Raw genomic sequence first — 25549 nt, 5'->3', positions numbered from 1 at the left:
CGCCACAAGCCAGCCCTGTCTCCTGGCACCTGTGCTGCCGTGGGGGTGGAACTGGGTGCGGAGCTCAGCCGTCACAGAAGGTGCTGGGGGTGGCTCTCTCCGGCCCCTACAATTCCTGTGAACTAGGGCTTAAAGCAGTGGGGCTGAGAGCCAGGACTCCTGAGTGCTAGCTCCAGCTCCAGGAGGGGAGTGGTTCCTCATGCTTGGAGCTGGGAGCCAGAACTCCTGGGTCCCATCCCCAGCTTTGGGAGGGGAGTGAAGTCCAGTAATGGGGCTGAGAGTCAGGACTCCAGTTTTTATTCTGAGCTCTGGCACGGAGTTGCCGATTGGTTGTGGGGGAGCTGCTTGCCACCTCTGTGCTTTGGCTGCTGAATGCACACTTGGCTGCTGACCGTAGGTTGTGCGGTCCAGCGGCCCGCAACCAGCTGGCTCTTTCCTGGCCCAGCTCTGCTCTGGCTCACTGAGTGTGGGAGGGGCTAGGGATGGGCCGTATAAGCCCATGCAGAGCCACGCTGGCTTAGGCCCTTCTCTGCCAGCCACCAGGGTAAGGAGCCACAGTCTGCTGGATGTGCTGAGCGGTGGGACAGAATCGGAACATGCCCACGGCCCTCCTGGGTTAGACCAAAGGTCCATTAGCCCCTCTCCTGGCAGTGGCCAATGCCGGGTGCTTCAGCAGGAATGAACAGGACAGAGTCCACTAGGGATCCATTCCGTGGTCCATTTCCAGCTGCTAGCAGATTTAGGGGCACTGAGAACCTGGGCTTGCACCCTGACCCTCTTGGCTAATGGCCATCAAGGGACCGGTGCTTCAGGACCTGCTGTCATGCCTTTTCACCCAGTTAGGCTTTGGCCTTCACATCCACTGGCAGGGAGTTCCACAGGTTGTGCTCCGGGCACAGAAGTATTTCCTTTGGTTTCTTTTCCGCCTGCGGCCTGCTGACATCTTTGGGTGGCTGCTGGTTCTGGGGTTATGTGAAGGCATCAATACCATTTTCTGATTCGTTTTCTGTACCATTCAAGATTGTATAGCTCGGTGGTGTAGTTCTCGCTTTTCCCCAGCTGACAGTCCTAGGGTTTTAATCTCTCCTTACACAGAAGCACGTCCAACCCCTAATCACGTTCCTGGCCTTTCTCTGCACCTTTCTAGTTCTCATCTCTCTGTTTGGAGAAGGGGCAACCAGACCTGCATGCAGGTTTCAGGGGGTGGGCATACCACAGATTTATACGGGGTGTGTGTGTGTGTGTGAGAGAGAGAGGATATTTTCTGCCTTATTTTCTTTCCCAGGAGTCAGAGTGCTGAAATTTGAGCTTTTGGCTTCTATGTACGGACCGAGCACCGGTGTTACTTTTTAAAGTCACTAATAGTCCTACTTACAACAGCTTCATTAATAAATTAAGTTGAAGAGCTTTGCCGTTTAGGGGGTGGTTGGTAGCATTGGCTGGTCTTTTGTTAATCCACAGAGGCCTGGATTTGAGCAAGCTCCCAGCTGCATAGGGGAGGAGGGGCGGGGCTGAGCTCCCACCTCCTGAGCTGATGAAAATCGGGTCATGTGCCGCTGGTCGCTGACCCCTGCTCTATCCCTGGCCTAATGGTTCCTAACATTGCATTCATGGTGCTTGGATTCTCCTGCCCATGGAGGAGGTCTTTTCAGAGGACAAACCGCGAGGAGTTTCTTGAGTGGTGACAGCTAATTTAGACCCCAGCATCTTGTCTGCAGAGCTGGGGTTATGTGCGTTACAGGCAGGCCCACTGATGCAGGGGGCAGTTGTCTCTGGGCCTGGAGTTTCAAAGGGGTCCGGAACTCCATCATTGCTGCTGCTACTTTTGCAGTGGTGGCAGCCGGAGCCCTGGCCCCTTTGAAGCATGAGGCAGCCCAGCTCTGGCTGCACACAGCTGTGAGGGCGGGGGTGGGCGTGCAGCACCAGTGCTTGAGTGGCCTCGCCCCCTTTTGCTTTTGGCCACGCCCTTCCGCTTTTGACCCACCCTTTCCCACACTTGGCCCCACCTCTTCCACTGGGGGCCCCCCGTCTTCCGGGTAGCAGAGCTGGGCGCACCTCACACCTTGCCTTGGCGCCTGCAGCAGCTGTCAGCACCGCTGATCGATTACATGAGTTACTTTACATTTATCAGCACTGAATTTCATTGGCCGTTGCTCACTCACCTGTTAGGTGGGGCCCCTCTGTGCCCCTTCCAGGCTGCTTTGGACTGAACTGCCTTGAGCAATTTTGCATCATCTGCAAATGTTGCCACTTCAGTGACCACCCCTTTTAGCAGATTATTTAGGAAAATGCTGGGCAGCCCAGTGCAGATCCTGCGGGGCCCAACTGTTTATGTAAAACCATTTATTCCTGCCGTTCGCTTCCTGTCTTTTAGGCAGTCACAGCTGTGGGAGAGAACCGCCCCCTTAGCCCATGACTGCTTCCAAACCTTTGGTGAGGGACCTAGTCCAAGGCTTTGTAATCATTCAAGGGCACAACATCTGTTTGTTGACACCCTTCAAAAATTCGCCTAGATGGGTAAAGGCCGATTTTGCCCTTGACACAAACCACGTTTACTCTTCACCAGTAAATTGTGTTGATTAGTGTGTGTACTAATTCTGTTCTTTACTGTAATTTCAACTAATTTGCCTGGCACCCAAGTTAGACTTCGCAAGCCAGTAATTGCCTCTGCAGCCTTCTTAGAAAATCAGTGTCCCTTTAGCTATCTGCCAGCCGTCTGGTTTAGAGTCTGATTTAAGCAACCAATTATCTGCCACAGTTAGGTGTGTTGCAATTTCACGTTTATGTGACTTCAGAACTCTTGGCTGTGGTTAAAGCTCCTTCTAATCTTTTCCATCCATGGGCAGATTTTTCTTTGCCCCACGTGCAGAATAATTTTTTAAAGTGCACCAAGGCACATGCGAATGTGCACTACACTAGGGACAGAAATTTAGCTGTGGGTGCTCGCAGTGCAGATCTGTCTGTCTCTCGACCCCCTGGTCCAAAGAGAGGAACCTGCATTTCTGAGTTGTTTGTCCCTGTGGCAGGCCTGGTCTGCTTGTGCCAGCCCTGGTCTCCAGGCTCTCTGGACAGCTCCCTTGCCAGCAGGCTTTGCACAAGGGGTTTAGTGTCTGCTGGGCAGAACTGGAATCTCTCATGAACACCGGTCTTGGTGTCTTATAACTGTTTATCAGTTTGTTCTGAAACCTCCTCTCTTGACACCTCAGTCTGGGACAGCCCCTCCGATTTGTTACGGAAAGAGAATGGCTCGGGTGCAGGAGTCTGCCTCAAATCCTCTGCAGTAAAGACTGATGCAAACAGTTCCCCTTGCTCAGGGTCCAGCAGACCCCAGCATGGGTGCCAAGAGTGGCATGTGAGTCGATTTTCATCGGTGTGAGGCAGGAGCTCAGCCCTGCCCCTCCTCCCCCATGCAGCCAGGAGCTTGCTCAAAGCCAGGCCACCTGTGGATTAACAAAAGACCAGCTAATGCTGCCTACCAGCATCTAAACGGTGAAGTGCTGCATCTTAGAATGAAGCTGTTGTAAGTAGAACTATTAGTAACTTTAAAAAGTATCACCCACCCTCCCCCAGCACATAGTGGTCAAAAGGTCACAGTTTGGCACTCTGCCTCAGAAAGGTGGCTGATGCCTGCCTTAGCTTTTCTGCAACACATTTATCTTCTGTGAGTGCTCCTGTATCACACCCGTTGTCCAGTGGCCCCACGGATTGTTCAGCAGGCTTCCTGCTTCCGGTGTACTTGCAAAAAGTTTTGCTGTTCGTTTTCATGCCTTTTGCTTGTCGCGCTTCAGATTCTGCTTTGGCTTAATTAGACTTTTACGTGTGACTTGCCAGAATTTACGCTTCATTCTGTTTCCGTCACTTGGATTTGACTTTGCATTTGTCGAGGTTTTGTATTTTATTTTATTTTTGTGTCTAACGGCCTATTTTCTCTGCTGTTTAGCAAGGGTGGTATTTTTGGGCCCTTTTACTGTTTTGGCAGGGGTGGGGGTGGCACAGTAGACTATCTGTTTAGTTTGCACTTCTGTTCTGGTACTTTCAAAACATTTCCTTGCAGTTTGCAGGCGTTTCACCTTTGTGACTTCCTTGTCATTTTGGTTTAACTGGCCTCATCATTTTGGCATTGTCCACCTTTTTGACATGAAATGTCATGGGTTAGGTGTTTCCTAAGTATTCCTAGGTATTTCCCTCCTGACGAGGATGTTAACTTTAAGAAAATAAGAATGTAAGAATGGCCATACTGGGTAGGACTAATCCATCCAGCCCAGTATCCTGTCTGTCAACAGGGTCCCATACCAGATACTCCAGAGAGAGTGAACCAAACAGGTAACAATCTCTCTCCTGCCATCCATCTCCAGCCTCTGACAAACAGAGGCCAGGGACACCATTCCTTACCCATCCTGGCTAATAGCCATTAATGGACCTAACTTTCATGAATTTCTCTGGCTCCAGTGTTCCCAAACTCTTCAGCATCAAGCCCCCCTTTTGATTTTTGAGAAACCCTCACTCCCCCTCCTCCTTTACCATCATCCAACCCCCCCATAACAAAAATTCAATTTTTAATTTAAAACAAACACAAAAATCAAAAATAAGCCCAAATAGTTTTTCTTGGCCCCTTGCAGGTGCCTGGTGCAGCCCCAGCTGGCCATCTGCCTGAGCCCTGTGCCAGCCACCAGAGCTGCCCACGCCCACATGTCCGCCAGCTGCTGGGGCCCCGCACTGCTAGGGCCAGCCACCAACCTGCCAGCCGCCTGAGCCACCCACCCGAGCCCCAGGCTGCCAGGGCCAGCTGCCCACCCACCAGCCTGAGCTGCCCAAGCCCCATGCTGCTGGGGCCAGCTGCCCGCCTGCCAGCCTGAGCTGCCCAAGCCCTGCGAGCCCCACAAGCCGCTGCCTGAGCCTCTCCCCTCCTCCCATGCTAGGCACCACTAGCCCCCCACTCTTACCCCATCCCTCCCAAACCCCACACTCATCTTTGCAGGAGGCAGCTAGCTCCCTGTGGGACTTCACCGGCTACCTGCTTTTTATAGCAGCTGCGCCGGGTCACCCACGTAAAATGGCAGGGGCTGAGAGCTGAAAGCAAAAGGCTGGCTTTTTCTTTGGGTGGGGCAAATGGCGGGGGCAGGGCAGGGCTGGGTCACCTCACTCCCTGCCAGGGGGCATGCCCCCCAGTTTGGGAAACCATGCTCTAGCTCTTTGTAAACCCTGTTATAGCCCTAGCCTTCACCGCCTGCTCTGGCGAGGAGTTCCACAGGTTGTCTGTGCGCTGTGTGAAGAAAAACTTCCTGTTATTTGTTTTAAACCTGCTGCCCATTCGTTTCATTTCGTGTCCCCTAGTTCTTATAGGAACAAGTACATAACTTTTCCTTGTTCACTTTCTCCACACCGCTCATGATTTTATAGACCTCTGTCATCTCCCCCTTGAGTTTCCTCTTTTCTAAACTGAAAAGTCCCTGTCTCTTTAGTTGCTCTTCGTATGGGACATCTTCCAAACCCCAGATCACTTTAGTTGCTCTTTTCTGAACCTTTCCTAATGCCAATTTTTTTTTTGAGACAAGGGCACCACATCTGTATGCAGTATTCAAGATGTGGGCATCCCATGGTTTTATATAAGGGCAGTAAGATCTTCTCTGGCTTATTCTCCATCCCCTTTTTAATGATTCCTAGCATCCTGTTTGCTTTCTTCACTACCACTGCGCACTGCGTGGACGTTTTCTGAGAACTATCTATGATGACTCCAAGATGTCTTTCCTGATTAATTGTAGCTAAATTAGCCCCCATCGTATTGTAGATGTAGTTGGGGTTATTTTTTCCAGTGTGCATTAGTTTAGATTTATCTGTGTTAAATTTCATTTGCCATTTAATTGTGGTATGAACTCTGTTGGGATGATGGATGCCTGGGAGCTGGGAGAGGGGTGGAGGGACAGCTGGGTTCACCTTCTGGACCAGGTCTTGTGTGCTACTTAGCCCTAAATTAAGAATTGCCTCGGCACCACGGGGTTTACTGTGTGGTTCTGCCATATGTGCTACCCCTGAGCCGAAGGCTCTCCAGGGGTTTGGGGTGGGCAGACCCACCTGGCTGCATCTCCCATCCATTGCACGTCCATCTGTCTGTCCTCCCAGTTCCCAGAGTGCGGCTTTTACAGCCTCTATGACAAGATCCTGCTCTTCAAACATGACCTGTCATCCGCCAACATCCTGCAGCTGGTGCGGGCAGCTGGAGACATCCAGGAGGGAGACTTGGTGGAGGTGGTGCTTTCAGGTAATACACGTGTTTGTGTGTACGTGTGTGCGCATGTGTGCGTATGTGTGTGCAGTTGTCTTTAGAAGCCATGAGGCCCCTCACAGTACTATGAAACAGGTGTCCCTATGCCCGACTGCAGCTGGGCGGTGGGAGGGGGATGATGACCTTCAGCAACACATGAATGAAATATTTTTAAAGCAAATTTTAAACTAAGGTCCTGTAGATTAGCACAGAAAGGGAAACTCTGCACTTGGGGTTGGCACATGCCTGTCCATTGACTTTGTCGCCACTCCACTGGCTCTTTCACAGGTCCTGCAAAGAGCTCTGGCAGGCCTTGTTACATGTAAGGTCACTGGATCCTCTCTGGAGGAAGCAGAACCACAGAACAGGGATGAGAAGAGGTGGGTGGGTGGACATTAGGACCCAGGGGTGCCCCAAATTTCCTGGTGCCCTAGGCAGTCTGTGTGTGGGCAAGGATGGCTCTGTGTGTGTGTGTGTGTGTGTCCGTCCCTGCTGGAGGGGGTGAGCCCTGCTGTGTGTGTGTGTGTGTGTGTGTGTGTGTCCCCGTCCCTGCTGCCCCCTGCTGGAGGGGGTGAGCCCTGCTCTGTGTATGTCCCTGCTGGGGACCCTGGCACTTGGTGCTTTCTGCTGCCTGGGGAGGGCGGGGAGTTCCCCCCATGCCAGCACTGCTGTACGGCTTTGGGGCATGCTGGGCACCTGGCACCCTGGCCCCATCGCTCTCCTCCGCTGCTCCCCGCCCACGGCTGCTCTCGCTCCGCCGGTGCCCAGGTGCTGTTTTGAGTCAGGGCCCGCGCACGCCCCAGCAGGAAGTGGTTTGGGGGCCGGCTCCCTGGCACGAGCCCAGCTGGGGGAGGGGTGCTGCAGTGGTGATGGCTGGCGGCCAGAGCTGGCGGTGGTGATGGCCCCCCCCACCATCCGCAGGAAATCCTCCCCCGCCTGGTCTGTGCCAGCAGCTCCTGTGCTGGAGCAGCCCCAGCTCGGGCCAGCAGGAGGCGCCCCAACATCAGCGGGGGCTGGGGGGTGTTGGCTGCAGATCCTTATGAGCATGGGCAGGCGGGTCCAGACCGGGCTGTGCCCTGCCCTGAGCTCCCTCCCTCTTGTCCCCCAGCCTCGGCCACCTTTGAGGATTTCCGGATACGCCCACACGCCCTCAACGTGCACTCGTACCGCGCCCCGGCCTTCTGCGACCACTGCGGGGAGATGCTGTTCGGGCTGGTGCGCCAGGGCCTCAAATGCGATGGTACAGAGCCCGCTGGGGGGATAGGGGTGTCTCCCGGCCTGAGCCTGGGGCGAGGAAAGGGACATGGGGCCCTTTCACTCTAGGGGGCACTGGCTCCAATCCAGCCCCAGGGCAGAGGACTGGCTGACTCGTGGGGGTGGGGAATGGCCGTTCAGTGACCTTTGTGTGTAATGAGTTTAAGGGGGTCTCAGCCGTGTTTGAAGGGGGCTCCAATCGTGCAGGTGAGGAATATCCCTACCTCTCTGTCTGTGTGTGCGGGGGGGTCTGTCTAGGGTGGGGGCTGCATTCACCCCTGCTGGGGGCCTGGCACTGGGCACATGCTTTATTTAACCTTGGCGGCTCCAGCACGTGACTGTGACCCCTTCACCACTTGCTCTGCCCTGGCTCCGGGGTGCAGCCAGAGACGGAGTCGTTTAACACGTTGGTAATTAACCAACTTAATGCTTAACCTGGCTCCCAGCCCATCCCATTCCCTGAAACCAGCGTCCCTAAGAGATCCACGCTGCGGCTTGCCCAGTCCGCCCCACTGCTTGGGCTGGGAATGCCCAGAGCCGTGTCCCCTGCCCGCCACCTGTCTTACGCTTGGATCCTGGGCTCTTTAGGGCAGAGCTACTCCAGTGTCTGTACAGTTCAGTGGGGCCCTGATCCATCCCATCCTGCACCCCACCAGGGTTCCCTGTAAGCTGAGCGCATGGGCAGCCGCCCAGGAGAGATTCAGGTGCTGCCCGGCTGGTTCACAGAGTGCCCCGAGCTAGTAGCGTGTGTTTCCGGGGTGGTGCACATCCACATGTGCCTCGGTGCACAGCACAAAATTTATTCTGCCCCGGATGGACGTAACCATCCCCCCCCAACCTCCAAGCTCTCCCGCTGCCTGGCTGGTTAGACGTGTAATTCTGCTGCAGGTTGTGGCTTGAACTACCACAAGCGCTGTGCCTTCAACATCCCCAACAACTGCAGTGGCGCCCGCAAGCGCCGCCTCTCGGCCACCTCGCTGTCCCTGCGTCTCGCCACCTCCGAGTCGCTGCCTTGCGGCCCTGAAGAACTGGTAAGAGCCCCTGCTGGAGTAGGGGTGGGGATAGCGCTGCTCTGTTTCATGACCCGCTCTCAATAAGGCCTGGGCTGTGTATGGTGGCCACCTGAGCTGTGTATTGGGGCCCCTATACTGCCTGGCTTGGGGAGATTCTCCTCAGGCTGGAGGGGCAGGGCCTGGGTGCCACGGTAGGTGGTGGTTTGTCCTCACTTCATCTGGAAAGTCAAAGGCCGTGTCCCAGGGAGGGACTGGATGGATGGGTCTTGACCCAAGCTACAACATACCTACTCCTGAGGGAGCTAACTGCCCCACCCCATCCCATGGGAGCCCTCACTGCTCCCCTTCTGTGGCTGCTGCAGTGCTGGGTCTGCCATGGTCTCCCCTTCCCCATGGCTGGCAGGGGCAGAGTGCCGGCCCTATGATCCGGGACCCAGGGGATGCATAGGGCTTTTGCCCCCATGACTTTGAATGCTCTCCTCCCCACCTGCTCCTTTCCCCACATCCTTTCTGCACGCCCCTCCCCCACCTCATTCCTTCCATGTCCCTTCCCCCCCTTCCTGGAACACCCCCCCACCACAGAGCCGGAGCCCCATGGAGACGCTGCCGCGCCGGCTCACCAGCACCTCCTACATCGGGCGCCCCATCGAGCTGGACAAGCTGTTCCTGTCCAAGGTCAAGGTGCCCCACACCTTCCTCATCCACTCCTACACCCGCCCCACCGTCTGCCAGTTCTGCAAGAAGCTGCTCAAAGGTCTCTTCCGCCAGGGCCTGCAGTGCAAAGGTGAGTGGGGGGTGCGGGCCCCCCCCGAGAAGGGCCATGGAGAGGGGAAGACTGGGTACTACACACAGGTAGTGGAACTCCCTGCCCCTGCAAGCTCTGCTGACAAAAAAGGGGCTGGGTATGTCTGTGGAAAAGGGCTTCCACCCTCATGCTTCAGGGCGTGGCTGAGTGTCAGAGGGGACAGGAAGGAAATTCTCTTCACTCACTCCGCATCTCAATTGGCTGCTGCTGAGAGGAGTGGCACCAGGCTAGAGCAGCGGTTTTCAAGCACTGGTGTGTCGTATGAACTGTCCAAATGCGCCACGCAGTGTTGTCAATTTCCCCTCGCTGTGGCTCTTTGCAGAACAAGCTGGCGAGGAGCCTGTCCCCACTCCCTGCTGTGGCACAGGGGCGAGAGGGGGGCTGGGACACGGTTTGAGTGCTACGTCCTGGCTCCAATCAGCTGCCAGGGAGGGGAGCCGGCTTTCAGTGGTTTCTCATTTACTCCACACCCTTAGCACAGCGTCGGGCAGATGTTGAAAATGGGTCTGTGCTCCCTGTTGTCGACGGTGTGTTCCGCGGGGGATTTGAAACATTAAGGCACTTGCTCCTTGTTCCGCTTGTTGTATTCACAACTGCATTGCAAACCTCACTCATCAGACTGCCAGGCTGTCTCTACATAGCTCCCACCTTCGAAGGGAGCGTGGTCAGTAAGGTGCCGGGAGATTATTAAGGAAGTGCTGTGCTGCATATGCAGCACTTCATTAAGCTAAGCTGCGGCTACACGCGAGCCGGCACTTTGCAGTTTGCTGCTTCGGAGTTGCTGAGAGGGAGAATTAGCTTAATGAAGTGCTATATATGCAGCACAGCACTTCATTAATAATCTCCCAGCACCTTACTGACCACGCTCCCTTCGAAGTAGGGAGCTAGTGTAGACACAGCCTGGAAGTAAATGTGGCGTTTCTGAGCAATCGATTCAGCTGCAAAAGCGAGTGTGCTGTGGAATGGTTTATCTCATTGACGTGTGTTGTGTTACTGAAAAGGTTGGGAGCCGCTGGGCGAGAGGGGCCGGAGCGTTTGGTCTGGGGTGGCAGGGAGGCCCAAATACCAGGGAGAGAAGAGAAATGGCTTCGCCCAGCTCTGAAATTATTCTCATTTATTAGGTGTGTTACGGTACTGCTAAGGGGCCCTGGTCAGTGACCAGCACCTGTTTGTGTACAGGCAGCTGCTTCTGGGGTGGGACATGGCAGCTGTCTGGCAGGGAAGGGCATCAGCTCCCAGCAGGGAGGGACAGGAAGTAAAGGAGGAGCCTGCATCAGCAGGTGGGGCAGGTTTTGGAAGCCGGGGAAGCGAACATGGCGGGTGGGGTTTGGCCAAGATCCTGGGGTTCACAGCCTGGCTGGTGCCAGGTGTTGGGGGATTCTTGTTCTACCATTTTCCCTAGGGTCGGGGTCGGGGTCGGGGACTAGGGGGTGGGGGAGGGACACTGTCCTGCTGCACAGCGCCCCCTGGTGAGCCTTTGGGGTACTGCAGGGCACTCGGGGCAAGGAAGTTGAGAAAGTGGAAAGAGGGGGCCAGACACCAGGGTTCTAATTTTTCCACCCGTGCGCAGAATAAATTTTGTTCCATGCACCTGCGTGCGCATGTGTGATGTGCACCACCCACAGAAACACACGCTGGCTGTGGTGCCGTGCTAATCAGCTGGGCTGCCCTTGAATCTCTCCTGGGCGGCCGCCCCAGCACTCCGCTTCCAGGGAGCACTGCCGGAGACCCCCACGCTGGCACCCCCCTGACACTCTCCCCTCTTTCAGACTGCAAGTTTAACTGCCACAAGCGCTGTGCCACCCAGGTGCCCAGTGACTGCCTGGGCGAGATACTCTTCAATGGCACAGGTGAGTGGCAGTCTGGGCAGGTGTCCTGGAGCTGCTGCCCTCGAGCTGGGGGTGGAGGCAGGATTGCGGGGGGGATTCCTGCCCTTACTCTGGGGTGTGGGCCAGAAGAAGAGACTCCTTTGTCCCCTGCCCATCCTGGGGCTGGAGCGGATGCAGGGAGGAAGGGGCAGGGGGGTGGGCCCAGCTGGGATCCCTGCGTAGCAGGGCCCTGTGGGGGAGGAGGGGCAGTTCTGGTCACCTGGGGGGCACAGCCTGGCACCAGCAGAGCCGCCGCCCCGAGTGCTGATCCTGCCAGCTCTGGTGCTTCCACCCCCAGACGTGCCCATGGAAGACGTCAGCGACCTCAGCGACGCCGACAAGAACTCGCTGATGGACGAATCGGACGACTCGGGCATCATCCCCGGCTCCCACTCGGAGAACGAGCTCTGCGGAGGGGATGACCCTGGTGACGACGCTAGCAAGTCCCAGAGGTACAGCCCTGCCCTGCCCCTCTCTCCCCGAGGTCCACAGCCTCCAGTTACCACCAGCTGGCAGCTGTGTTGCCTGCTGGGGGAAGCAAATTTCCCATGACCCCTTCATCTCTAGCTCTGGTACCCACAGCCCCTCTTCTGCTCTCCCAGCCCTGGACTTTCCCCACCCCCACAGCTGCCCCTCTCTCACCCCAGCCCTGGGCTCCTGCAGCTTCCGAACTTCGACTGATGCTCCCCAGTCTCACCCCGCAGCCCTCTTCCCACTGTCCCCACCCTGGGCTTTTCCCAGCCACAAACCTGCCTAACCCCCTGTCCACCCGCGTGGTCCCAGCTCTCAGGCTCCCCTTTCCCTGGAGCTGATGCACCCGGCTGTTCTCCCCCTAGCTCCGTGGGCTACATCCCACTGATGCGGGTTGTGCAGTCGGTGCGGCACACGAACCGGAGATCCGGCACAGCGCTGAGAGAAGGCTGGATGGTTCACTACAGCAGCAAAGACACCCTGGTGAGTGGGGCTGGTCCCCTGGGGGCAGGCAGGCTCAAAAGCCCTACGCTGCACAGTTGCCAGGTGGTGCTGGGCATGGAGTTCCCTATTTAATACCTCGGCTGTGCCTGGCAGAGCACAAAAGGAGGCCGTTTGGGTGGGCAGCTAAGCTCCATAGCCAGGCCAGACCTGACACAGGGAGCTGGCCTGAGAACAGAAAGAGAAGGAAGAGCAGCCAAGGCTGCCTGCAGAAGGAGCAGAAGTGGTAGGGTCCCACCCCCGTGTCCCTCCTCGACGCCTGGCAGAACTTTAGCTTTGACAAGCCTGCACAAAAGACGGACAGGGAACCATATTTTGCAAGATCTCCCATTGCTGCAAAGCTCCACAAAGAAACTGGAGATATTCAGGTATCACCTGCAGGGAAACAGGCAGAGCATGTCCTTAAATCCTTCGGCTTCAGCAAAGTCAGACATGGATCTGACGATAAGGGGCCCTGGCTGTGTTTGATGCATACGTTCTACCTGAGAGAAAAGTGCTGCAAGGAAGAACACATTTCCACTGGCAAATCTAAGACCCGGGACAAAATGTGGACTGTTTTCTAAGAGCTCGGCTTGAATTGGCTCAAAAATATGCTTCCGGGAATGCAAAACGTGAACATTTCAGAGACTCCCCCACCCCATCCCATTCCTGCCCCCTGCCTCCCGCCTGGACCCCGCACCCCTACCCCGCTCCTGAATCCTCCCTTCTGCCCTTACCCCACACCCCTTCCCTGCTCCTGTATCCTCCCTTCTGCCCCTACCCCGCTCCTGTCCTCCCTTCTGCCCTTACCCCGCACCCCTACCCCGCTCCTGAATCCTCCCTTCTGCCCTTACCCCACCCCCCTTCCCTGCTCGTGTATCCTCCCTTCTGCTCCTACCCCGCTCCTGTATCCTCCCTTCTGCCCTTACCCCGCACCCCTTCCCCGCTCCATCCTGTGGTGGATCTGAAACATGAATGCATTTGATCCTTGTTTAGCTTGTTACAGGCATTGCTGCGTTGCAAACTTCTGTAGTCAGGCTGCAACTGTAGTAAATGTGACATTTCTGAACAATCGGTTCAGCTGAGAAAAGCGGGCGTAATGTGGTCTCACTGAGGTGTCCCGTGTTACGGAACAGGTTGGGAACCACTGGCCTAGTGAGTGAAATTGAATATTCACAGCCAGACTATTGATTAAAATCGGGTAGCTGCAGTTGACGTATCCTGGGTGGTCTTTTCTGGCCATCCCCACAGAGGAAGGTCGACGGGAAAAACTCTCCCATTGACCTCCCTGATTCCTTAGAAGAGTGAGGAACACCAGGGTGGACTGTCGAGCCCTGATGGTTCGATTTAGCGCATCCCCCACTAGACATGCTCAATCAAATCCCAGAAGATCGACCCTGGAGGAATCGATTCTTACAATCACCTTGAGCCTCTCCCAGAGCTGAAATCACCTCACGCAGCTCTGACACGCCTCAGAGGAACCTGAACTGCAGGGCCCAATTCACCACAGAAACAACCAACGGGGAGACAAAGTGCATGTGATCAAAGACCCAGCTGCCTTGTAGCAGCCATGAGAGGCCTCAAGGGGAGAGTGGGAGAACTCAGCAGAGGATTTGAGGGTCTCGGGCTTTTGAAAGAAGACCCAGTGCAAGTCGGTAACGTTGAACCTTACGGTGTACAACCACCTCTGCCAGACAGACCACAAAAGATGTCCGCTGCAAATTTATGCTGCTCCAGAGGACTGTGTTCAGTGGTGGCAGGTGGTTTTTCCAAGTGCTCACAGTGAAAGGACTTGAAAGACACAACACGTTGCAGTACTATCAAGTAGCTGGTGCGCAGGGGATGTTCGCTCCCTTTGGTATGTGGAACAGCCAGCACCGAACCACAAAAGCGCCGCAGCAGAAATTTGAGTCATTCTGCAGAGAATACATGATTTTGATCGTGTTCCTGGCAGCCCATGTTGTTCACAAACAAACGGAGAGGCAGAGGGAGCTGGACAGGCAGCCAAGGAAATCCCATGACAGGAAGACCCAATCTTGAGTCTTCTGAGCTAGAGATCAACCCCCCTGGCAGCTACAGGATCCAGTCTAGAAGAGGCTCCAGCTGGGAAGACAACTCGGAGCTCCTATTCTTACTTGGAAAAGAACCTATCTCCTAGGGGCACATCGTGAAGAGAGTAGCCAAATTGGATAAAAAGGCTAAATACACACAAACACACACACACCCCCCTCCGAGAGCTGGAAGGCACCTTGGGAGGTCATCTACTCCAGTCCCCTGCCCTCTTGGCAGGACCAAGCACCATCTCTCCATCTATTTGCCCTTGTCCCCACATGGCCTCCTCGAGGATTTGAGCTCACAACCCTGGATTTAGTAGGCCAATGCTCAAACCACTGAGCTATCCCTCCCGTTGAGTGACAGATGGATGCTTTTATAGCAGACAACAGCTGGCGAACTGCCCGATCTAGAACCCTGCTTGTATCCTGTTGGGGCCAGAAGGACAGACCGCTCCAGCTGTCACAGAGAGAAAGAATTTGGTGCCCAGGTGATGCGTGATTGAGACTGAGAGCAGAAAGAGGTCAATGGAAACCATCAACTCTATCGATGGTGGCCAAAAGATAAGAAGACAATGGCTCAAGGATTCCAAACTCACAGCAGCTGCTGGCCAGCCAGCAGGCCGAGTTGTTCTGCCCTGGGTCGGGTGCTGTCCACAGAAAACGAGCACAATTCAGGGAGCTGTTTCAGACTGAGCCACAGTGAGTGGCTGTACATGGGAGGGATGATGATCTTGCAGGGGGAGGTGGAAAGGTGCTGCATTTGTCCTGGACCATTCGGCCACCTGCTGGCACCGTGTGTAACGGGTTTGGTTTAAGTCAGTGGTTCCCAACCAGTGGTTCCCACTGGTGCAGACCCCTGATCACCCCCCAACACTGTTTGCAGGCCCCCCCCAATTGCCTCCCCTGAACTGTTCATGGACCCCCCCCCATCAAAGCCAATTCTAGCCACTCTGTACACCTCATTACATGAAAAAGGAAACCAGCCCATGGATTCTCAGTCACTCATAGCATTCTTGGAAGAAATTTCATTGAAAAATATGAATTGATTGTCATTTGGCAAAGCATTTATAACATATTTTCTATGATCCTTTTTATTTTTTTCATGGATCCCCAGCAATACCCCTCACGGACCCCCAAGGATCTGCAGACCCCAGGTTGGGAATCACTGGTTTAAGCACACCTTGGCTGGTGCAGGACTATGGTGTGGGCTAGTGGGTCCTCACTGGGCGGTGACCCTCTCCCAAAGGAAGAGCCACCAACTTCACAGGAACTTAAGCTTCTGCTCTTTCTCCTCCCCAGAGGAAGCGCCATTACTGGCGGCTGGACTGCAAATGCATCACACTCTTCCAGAACGACACCTCCAGCCGCTATTACAAGGTAAGCGTCCCTTCCCCTGCCTGGGGCTCACCTGGTATGAAAGACACAGGGGACAAGCGACCCTGTCAGAGCCCACCTAGCCTGTCTCCTACAGCCAGTTCCCCCCTTCCCAGGGGGCGCAGGACAGTCAGTTCCCCCACCATGCCTCAGGGCCCACCAAGCACATCCTCATCCAGAGCAGTGCCATCTCTGACTGTCTCTTCCTCCTAGAGAGGTGGAAATGTTGTCCTTGGAGGACTGTGCCCCAAGGTTTGTAGGCGTCAGCATTCCCAGCCCTCCCCTAGGGAAAATGTTTCTGTAGCCTGCTCCTCCGCTGAGTTTCACGCCGTCGATTCTGGATAAACATCCTTGTGTCCTCTCTCTCTCTCTCTCTCTCTGTGTGTGTGTGTGTGTGTGTGTGTGTGTGTGTCCCCGCCTGCCTCTGTGGCCCTCTGCTGGAGGGGATGGCTCCTACCGCAGGTGTGTATGGTCACCACTCCCTGTGTGTGTCCGAGACCCCACGCTGCCCACTCAGGCAGCTAAATAGTCTTTTGCCAAAAAAGTATTAATGTGTTATATAATATAGAAGTTGAACCTCTCTCATCCAGCACCCTCAGGACCTGACTGGTGCTAGCCAAGAGAATGTGCCAGACCATGGGAGGTCAATATTGTCTAGCCCAGTGTTTCTCAACCTTTTTTATAAAGAACCCCCTTTTTAAAAAAAATAAGTACACCCAGTACCTACGATTTTCAGACATAATTTTTCTTCTCCTGTTGCAATGCGTTTGTTTAAACAACTTAATTGTAACTGGTTGGCTGGAAGAAATTGCCTATAGGCAATAAACTCGCCCTTGTACTCATCATTGTGGGGAAAAAAGGACAAATAAAACAATTAGATGAACATAAAATGAGTCCAGTTTTTTTATTCATAAAAAGTTTGAGAAACATGGGGTTAATGTGCCCTCTGGAAGAGTTCTGCGTACCCCCAAGAGTACACATTCTCCTGGTTGAAAAACACTGGTCTAGGACATTACCAACACTTCCACTGCTTACCGGGCTCTTAGCAGACATTTAGGGGTAAACTAGAGCTAAATAACAGCACCAAACACTGAGAGCCAGGATGGGTGGCTGGAAACAAACTCTATGGGACCACAGGAAACTTGGCCACACCCATGATAAATGGTCATCCAGCTGGCTAAAATCGTGCCGGATTACGGATGTTGCTGGATTAGAGAGTTCCGGATTAGAGAAATTCAGCCTGCAGTAGTTATGACACATTAATACAACGTCATTTGGTAGACACTGATAAAGCTACGCCCCCGCCCCCGCAGTGTTTTCTTTCTTGGAAGCTCAAATCTGGGGACCCTACATTTCTATTTCTCTCCTCTGCCCTGATTTCTTCGTATTGTTGTCCCTGGAAAAGGATGGGATGTGGAAGTGTGTATGCGTGGGGGAGGGATCAGAAAATTCCCCTCATTTCCTCCTTTCTGCTGAAAAAGGTGGTTTTTGGGGTGGGGTGGGGAACAATTTTAAACAACAATTTCTCTTTTTTTTTTTTGCCATGAAAAAAGGAGACCAGAAACCCAAGGCGTGCAAAGGGGAGAGAAAATGGAAACATAGCAGAGAGAGAAATATATAACTAAATGGGGGAAAACCTAGGAATTGGGAGGGGAATCCAGGGGTTCAGAAGCCAGGCTGGGCTGAGCTGCTCTGCATTTCACCCTGAGCCTATGTGGGGATGGGGGGCTGCCGTTGCAGGAAATCCCACTCTCGGAGATCCTGGCAGTGGAGCCAGCCCAGAACTTCGCCCTGGTGCCGCCAGGCGCTAGCCCTCACTGCTTTGAGATCATCACGGCCAACGCCACATACTACATTGGGGAGAACTGCGCCCCCGCCCCGTCCACCACCGGCCAGCAGCACAGCGGGGTCGGGTTGGAGGCGGCCACGGCCTGGGAGACAGCCATCCGCCAGGCCCTCATGCCTGTCATCCTGCAGGATGCGCCCAGTACCCAGGGAGAGGCCCCCCACAGTGAGTGAGAGCCCCAAGGCCTGGGATGGGCAGTGGGGAGAGAGGTCCCTACACTGCTCCCTGCCGCAGAGCACCTCCTAGCACTATGCTGGGATTCGAGGCCGGTGCTAACGGGAAGGGGATAGCGCCCCCTACCGACCTTCCACCTGCTTCCTGCAACACAGCGCCCCCTATTGCTGAACTGAGACATTGGGGCCAGCACTGAAGGTGAGGGAAGAGTGCCCCCTACTGAGCCTCTGCCTGCTCCCTGCAGCACAGCGCCCCCTAGTGCCACACTGTGACATTGGCATCCTATAGTGCATCACCTAAGGGGTTGCCATCCCTGCTCCCTGCAGCACCCTGAGCATCTCCCATCGGAGTGCTGGCTGGTTCTTGTTTGGATCGGCCAGGAGCCCAGCCTGAAGCACCTGCATCCTTTCAGATCCTTCTGGGTCTATCCAGGCAGTGTCCCAAGGGAGCGATGCCAGTCTCACTGAGAGACCACCCAGCTGGTCCTAGGATGGAGCTTGGCATCCTTGTGGCTGCGAAGAGCAAAGCTCTCAGATGCTGGTGCTCCCCAGGGATCAGGATTAGGGTCTGGGTTGGAGGCAGGGGCTCGACACTCTGTTACCCCTGGAGGATTTCATGCCAGCTACACAAGAAGTGGGTGGAGAAGGGGGAGTCCTGATTGGGTCGGGCCTGGCTTGTCTGGTGCCAGTGCCTAATCACATGCTCCTTTTTCCCCTCCCAGGGCAAGCGTCGCTTAGGATCTCCGTGTCCAACAGCCAGATCCAGGAGAACGTGGTGAGTAGAGGTTCCACCCACCCGACCTCTGTCTCCATATAAAGAGTGGAAACATGAACAAACAGCCAAGGAGAAGTTCAGCAGAATAACACCAGAGCATGGGGACAGAACCAGAGCCCCAAACGAGCTACACGGAGTGAGCACTAAGGGATTATTAATCCCTCCTCGTGCAAAAGCTGTTCCAGCCCCCTCTGCATTTTTGCTGCCCCTCTCTCCATGCTGTCCCTACGCAACATCCTCATAAACAATCGGGAGAAGCGGGAAGAGGGCGAGGTGGCAACGTTTGCAGAGGACACTCAACTGGTCAAGGGAGTTAAGTCCGAAGCAGAAAGGGAAGCGCTTCGAAAGGGTCGTATAAAAACTAGGTGACTGGACAACAAAGTGGCAGGTAAATTTTAATGTTGATAAAGGCAAAGTAATGCAGATTGGAAAATACAATCCCAAAGATGAATACAAAGTGATGGGGGCTAAATTAGCTATAGCCACTCAGGAGAGAGCTTGGAGCCAATGGGGACAGTTCTCTGAAAACAGCAGTCAAAAAGCAAGTGGAGGGGTAGGAGTCAGTAAAAAAAAAAAAAAGGGATAGAGAATAAGACAGAGAATATCTTATCATCGCTCTATAAATCCGTGGATCTCCCGCATCTTAAATAGCGTGTGCAGATGTGGTCGCCTCCTCTCGAAAAAACATCCTGGCATTGGAAAAGGTTCAGAAAAGGGCAACAAAATTGCTGAGGGGTTTGGAACGGTGCCTCGTGAAGAGAGATGAAGAAGATGGTGACTTTTCAGTTTAGAAAAAAGGAGACTGTGGGGGAGATGAAAGAGTCTATAGTATCATGGCGGGTGTGGAGAAAGCAAAGGAGGAAAAGTTATTTACTTGTTCCCATCACCCATGAACTAGGGGTCACCCAATGAAAGGAACAGGCAGCAGGTTTAAAACAAACAAAAGGACGTTTTTCTTCACATAGCGTGCGGTCGGCCTGGGGCACTCCTGGCCAGAGGATGTTCCGAAGACCAGGACTTTAGCAGGGTTCAAAAAAGAGCCGGATAATTTCGTGGAATTTGGGTCCATGAATGGCTGTTAGCCATGATGGGTGGGAACGGGGTGCCTGGCTTCTTCGTCAGAGGCTGGGGATGGCTGACAGGGGAGGGATCACATGATGAGTCCCTGTTTGGTTTACTCCCTCTGGGGCATCTGGCATTGGCCTCTGTTGGCTGAGAGGGTGCTGGGCTAGATGGACCTTTTGTCCAACCCAACCTGGGCTGTTCTTGTGTTCTCTGCACCTTTTCCAGCTCTCATCTCTCTTTTGAGAGCCGTGGGCGTCCCAGGGGTGCGTACAGTGGCGTTGTGATAGTTGCTGACCATGGAGCCTAGCAGGCTGTGTGCTTTCTTAACCGCCATTGCACACAGAGTGGATGTTTTCAGACATCTCTCCCCAGTGACTCCAAGATCTTTCTGGAGCGGTGACAGCTCATTCAGACTCCATCATTCTGTATGCCTGACTGCGGTTATGTGCGTGACATGCATGGCTTTGCATTTATCGGCCCTGAACTCCCTCGGCCATTTTCTTGCCCAGTTAGATGAGAGCCCCTTGTACCTCTTCTCTGGCTGCAAATGTTCACCCCTTTTGGCAGATTATTTAGGAGTACAGTGAACAGCACCACCGAGTACCGACCCCTGGAGGCCCAGCTATTTACCTGTCTCCGCTCTGGAAACTGACTGTTTATTCCTGCCCTTTGCTTCTTGTCTTTTAGATCTGCAAGGGAGGGCCCCTGCCCCCTTAGCTCAGGGATATTTACAAGCCTGTGCGGTGGGACTTAGATTTTTTAAAAGTCCAAGAACTCTACATCCACCGAATCCCTCTTGTCCTTGTGTGTGTTAAACCCCGAGAACATTCTAATAGATGAGAAAAGAACAATTTCCCTGACAAAAGCCACATTGACTGTTCCCCCGCAAGTCGTCTTTATCTGTGCGGCTGCTGATTCCTTTCTTTGCTCTTGTTTCGATCAGTGTGCCTGCTTCTGAAGTTAGACTTAACCTGTCAGTCATGGCCTGTGCAGCCTTCGTAAAAAAATCGGCGTTGCATTAGCTTTCAGCCAGTCGTCCAGTTCGGAGGCTGATTTAAGTGATAGGTTACCTACTGCACTTAGGAGTTCTGCAATTTCATGTCTGAGTCTCTACAAAACTTGTCCCGGTGACTTATGAGAGTTTAATTGAGCAGTTTGTTCTGAAATAAAATTAATACCTCAGGCTAGGACCCCATCCTCCTCTAAGCCCCGCCCCTCCTCTAAGCCACACCCCTTCGTATGATGGACACCTCCCTCAACAGGGTTACGTGACCCTTTTCCTTGTGTCGTTGCAGGACATAGCCACGGTGTACCAGATCTTCCCGGATGAGGTCCTGGGCTCGGGGCAGTTTGGAGTTGTTTATGGAGGTTGGTTCGGAGGCAGAGCCTGCCACTGAGAACATTGGGATGCTTATTCAGGGATTGCTGACCTGGTACTGAGATCCAGCTGCTTCTGGGGTGGGGCATGGGGGTTGTTTAATGACTGCACGAGGAGTCTGCAGACCAGTCAGCAAATGGAAGAGGATGCCTATGTCCAAGCCTGTTTTGGGTAGAGGAGACTGGCTGGCTCAGGGGGTGAGCAATGGGACATGGTGGGGGCGGCCCGCCTGGGATGAGGGTTCTAATGCCACTGTTCCGGCCCCCCTGCCAGGGAAGCACCGTAAGACGGGCCGGGATGTGGCCGTGAAGGTGATCGACAAGCTGCGGTTCCCCACCAAGCAGGAGAGCCAGCTGCGCAACGAGGTGGCCATCCTGCAGGTGAGAGAGGGACGGACAGACAGACGGGGGCCTTGTCCTCTTGCTCCCCAGCCCCAGAGAAAGCACACTGTCCCCCACTCCCACCGGTCCCAGCCTTGGGAAACCTCAGGGTTGGCTGGCTTCGGGGCACTTCTGAACGCTGGCTGGGAGGTAGCTGTGTGGTGCAGCGAGTTTTGCAGGTCTCAGTCCAGGTCCCAGCAGGGCAGGGAGATGCCAGCTGAGCGGGCCGAGGCGGCGCATGGGGCTGGGGTTTGCCTGGAGCTGGGCAGCTCACGTGGGCCACCAGATCTAGGGGGTGGATTCCCTACCCCCGGCCCTGCTTTTATCCCCTCTCGCTTCTGCCCCAAGAGCCTGCGTCACTCGGGCATCGTGAACCTGGAGTGCATGTTCGAGACGCCTGAGAAGGTGTTTGTGGTCATGGAGAAGCTCCACGGGGACATGCTGGAGATGATCCTGTCCTCGGAGAAGGGCCGGTTGCCTGAGAGGCTCACCAAATTCCTCATCACCCAGGTGAGAGTCACCCTCAAGCTGTCCCAACACCATGGCCTGCCCCTGGGGCCGCCGCGTGGGGAGTTTGCCTGGATGGGCCAGGAAGGCTGCATCTGTCCAAGTGGGACACTTCTGAGTGCTGGCTGTCAGGTTGCAGTTTGCTGCAGCGAGTTGCACAGATCTCAGCCCAGGTCCCAGCAGGGCAGGGAGACGACATCTGAGCAGGCTGAGGTGCTGCATGGGGCTGCGGCTGGCCTGGAGCTGGGCACAGGCCTTACCCTGGGTGTCCGTCTGTCTGGAGGGTGGCGGCCCCACCATGGGTGTCTGTTTGCCTGGAGGGTAAGGGCTCTGTTCGGGGCATGTCCCTGGGGCCCCCGGGGTGCCCCAGCCCAGCCCGGTCCCTCAGCCATCTCTCTGCAGGGAGGTGGGGAAAGGGGCAGCAGGTCTCAGACCCCAGCACCTCTCCCCTGCCAGCCCCTGGGGGAGTGCCCCCTGCTGGGCAGGTGGAGTGAAGAGGCCCCTGAAGCTCTTGGGGCAGCCCCTGACCCCACATGTGACGTCTGACCTGTCCTGGCAGATCCTGGTGGCCCTGCGGCACCTGCACTTCAAGAACATTGTGCACTGTGACCTCAAACCAGAGAACGTACTTCTGGCCTCAGCCGAGCCCTTTCCCCAGGTGAGACCCCCCCCACCGCCCTAAGTGGGGAGCTACCCCCCCACGAGGGCCCCCTTGCTCTCAGAGACTCCCCTCCCATCCCTCTGCGGGGACCCCTTCCTGTTTCCTCGCTCTCTCTCCCAGTTATGCAGACCCCTTCTTCCACACAACTCCTGGGGCCCTGGGGATAGAGTGTTCCCTCTTCCGTCCCTGCATCTGAGCGCCCCCTGCTGGGCCCCTGCCCCCGCTCCCTGCAGCACAGCGCCCCCTGCTGGGCCCCTACCCCGTCCCCTACCACACAGCGCCCCCTGCTGGGCCCCTGTTCCGCTACCTGCAGCACAGCGCCCCCTGCTGGGCCCCTACCCCGTCCCCTACCACACAGCGCCCCCTGCTGGGCCCCTGTTCCGCTACCTGCAGCACAGCGCCCCCTGCTGGGCCCCTGCCCCCGCTCCCTGCAGCACAGCGCCCCCTGCTGGGCCCCTGTTCCGCTCCCTGCAGCACAGCGCCCCCTGCTGGGCCCCTACCCCGTCCCCTACCACACAGTGCCCCCTGCTGGGCCCCATACCCCATCCCCTACCACACAGCGCCCCCTGCTGGGCCCCTGTTCTGCTCCCTGCAGCACAGCACCCCCTGCTGGGCCCCTACCCCGCCCCCTATGACACAGCGCCCCCTGCTGGGCCCCTCCCCCTCCCCCTACGACACAGCGCCCCCTGCTGGGCCTCCGTTCCACTCCCTGCTGCACAGTGCCCCCTGCTGAGCCTCCCCTATAGCACAGCCCCCCAGTTCCACACTGGAGCCAGCCCCGCCCATCATGGCAGTGCACCCCCTGCTGACCCCCGCACTTGCTCCCAGGTGAAGCTGTGTGACTTCGGCTTTGCCCGCATCATCGGGGAGAAGTCGTTCCGGCGCTCGGTGGTGGGCACGCCAGCCTACCTGGCCCCCGAGGTGCTGCTCAACCAGGGCTACAACCGCTCGCTGGACATGTGGTCTGTGGGCGTCATCATGTATGTCAGCCTGAGCGGCACCTTCCCTTTCAACGAGGATGAGGACATCAACGACCAGATTCAGAATGCCGCCTTCATGTACCCGCCCAGCCCCTGGCGCCAGATCTCAGCCGGAGGTACTGCCTGGGAGGGGGAGGAGCTCGGCCAGAGGTACCACTGTGGGGAGGAGGGGGAGGAGCTGGGCTGGAGGTACCACTCTGGGGGGAAGGGGCTTGGCGAGAGGTACTGCCTGGAGAGGGGAGGGGCTTGGCTAGAGGTACTGCTTGAAAGGGGAGGGGCTTGGTCAGAGGTACCGCCTGGAGGGAAGGAAGGTGGGGGTCTCGGTCGGGGAGATACCACCTGGAGGGGGGAGAAGCTCGGCTGGAGGTACCGTCAGTGGGTGGGGGGGGGTTGTGTATTCAGGCTGGGGGAGGAGGGAGGTGCCTGTTGCATCCTAGTGGCAGGGCGCAGCCGCTACGACAGCTGGCTATGGGCTCCCAGCTGTGGGCTTTGCACCTCCAGCTCTAATGGGCTGGAGCTTGAGGTTTGGGTCAGCGAGGACAACACCCGCAACTGACACCTCCCTGCCCCTTGGTTCCTGCGGCATGGCGCTGCCCTTCCCCCGGTCCCTGCAGCATGGCCTTCCCCCTCCCTCTCCCAGTCCCTGGAGCACAGCCCAACCCCTCCATCCCTGCAGTAGGGCATCGCCCCACCCCCCTGGTGTCTGCAGCATAGCCTCCCCCCCCCACCACAGCCCCTGCAGCACAGCACCCCCCAGCAGGATGGTCCAGGCTGCCAGGGCGTCCTACCTGCTATTCACACACCCGCTGGCTTTTCTAAGAGTAGACTCACCCCATCCCCTGCAGGCAGCTCTGTAACCCCCTCCCCGCTTTCTCTCCCCCTCCAGCCATCGACCTGATCAATAACCTGCTGCAGGTGAAGATGAGGAAGCGTTACAGCGTGGACAAGTCCCTCAGCCACCCTTGGCTCCAGGTATTTAGGGCTGGCTTGGCCGCCAATCCCTTCACACCCTGCAGCAGCCTTCCCCAGCCCCGCCCGTGTCCAAAGCCATTGCCTAAGGGAGCCCCGAGGAGGAGCAGTTACCATCACTAGAGATGGGGAAACTGAGGCACAGAGCAAAGCTGGGACTTGCCGAAAACCGGGGCTTGCAACACAAGTGTCCTGGCTCACAGTCCCCTGCTCTAACCACCAGACCCCACTGTTCCTCATGCAGCTCCCAAGCCTGCCTCTGGGCCCTCCTCTGTTGCCCTGGGGGTCCTGCAGCTGCTGTAGCAGAATGATGCCTGCTGGAGGGGGTGGTTCTGGTGTTGGCCACAAGGGGGCAGCACTGACACGTGTCCCAGCCGGACCCCTATTCCGGTGCTGTCCATCAGGGGGCAGCAGTCCTGGACCTGTTCCCCGTTAACCCCGTGCTGCCCCTGCAGGATTACCAGACGTGGCTGGACCTCCGGGAGTTGGAGGTCAAGATGGGCGAACGTTACATCACGCACGAGAGCGACGACGCCCGTTGGGAGCAGTTTGCCTCCGACCACACCCTGCCCTACCCGGCCCACCTGCGGGTCCCCCGGGGGCCACCCACTGGGGAGGAGGAGGAGGGCGAGGGGGAGCAGGACCTGCAGGGGCTGACAGAAAGAGTCAGCATCCTGTGAGCCTGGCCCCGCCTCCGGTGGCAGAGGGAAGACCCCTCCCATTGCTCCGGTGGAAGGACAAGATGGACATCTGGGCCTGGAGGGGTGAAGGATGCCCCTATCCCCCCCATTGTGGGGTAGGAATGGGGCACCCCCTGCCGGCACCATAGCCAACAGCACGGCTCCCTGGCCCTGGCTGGTGCATTGTGAAATACACCCTTGCCCGCCTGCCTGTGTGCGTGCCCTCCCCTGCCTAAGCTGGACTGAGCCCCGGGGACACCCGAGAGCAAGCTGGCTCCCCTAGGGTGGAGGAAAGGTAGTGGGGGGCCCAGAATAGTGGACTCCAGGATGTGGTGAGAGGCCCAGGCAGGGAGAGATGCCGTGGGCACCCAGGACTGGCTTCTTTCCCAGACCAGCCGCCCCACAGAGGCCCGTGGTGCTGGAACCGTCCGAAACATGGGATGGAAAATAGATCCTAAATGCCCTCTGTCCAGGGGCTTGCCTGGCACAGTGGCTGAAGTCACTCGGTGCCCATCTCAACAGCGCTGGGATCCCCCGGTGTCTGGGCCAGAGCT

General features: G+C 56.2%; 1 protein-coding gene across 1 annotated transcript in view; it reads left to right on the top strand.

The window, feature by feature from the left end:
* The window catches only part of PRKD2 (protein kinase D2), a 35939-nt gene extending 10800 nt beyond the window's left edge, over nt 1-25139 (top strand). The window contains exons 2-18 of the mRNA XM_075016603.1: nt 6121-6259; nt 7371-7502; nt 8405-8547; nt 9112-9313; nt 11104-11184; nt 11501-11654; nt 12039-12156; nt 15507-15584; nt 17322-17592; nt 18323-18375; nt 20736-20808; nt 21092-21198; nt 21547-21708; nt 22265-22363; nt 23195-23462; nt 24233-24318; nt 24771-25139. Coding sequence (XP_074872704.1) covers nt 6121-6259; nt 7371-7502; nt 8405-8547; nt 9112-9313; nt 11104-11184; nt 11501-11654; nt 12039-12156; nt 15507-15584; nt 17322-17592; nt 18323-18375; nt 20736-20808; nt 21092-21198; nt 21547-21708; nt 22265-22363; nt 23195-23462; nt 24233-24318; nt 24771-24995 — 2391 coding nt within the window. The 3' untranslated portion in view covers nt 24996-25139. The remainder of the gene's footprint in view (nt 1-6120; nt 6260-7370; nt 7503-8404; nt 8548-9111; nt 9314-11103; nt 11185-11500; nt 11655-12038; nt 12157-15506; nt 15585-17321; nt 17593-18322; nt 18376-20735; nt 20809-21091; nt 21199-21546; nt 21709-22264; nt 22364-23194; nt 23463-24232; nt 24319-24770) is intronic.
* Nucleotides 25140-25549: the final 410 nt, after the last annotated feature.

The sequence above is a fragment of the Carettochelys insculpta genome, chromosome 22 (assembly GCF_033958435.1).
Source record: "Carettochelys insculpta isolate YL-2023 chromosome 22, ASM3395843v1, whole genome shotgun sequence".
Taxonomy (NCBI): domain Eukaryota; kingdom Metazoa; phylum Chordata; order Testudines; family Carettochelyidae; genus Carettochelys; species Carettochelys insculpta.
The sequence above is the reverse complement of the archived record's forward strand: the minus strand, read 5'-3'. Positions and strand labels throughout refer to the sequence as shown.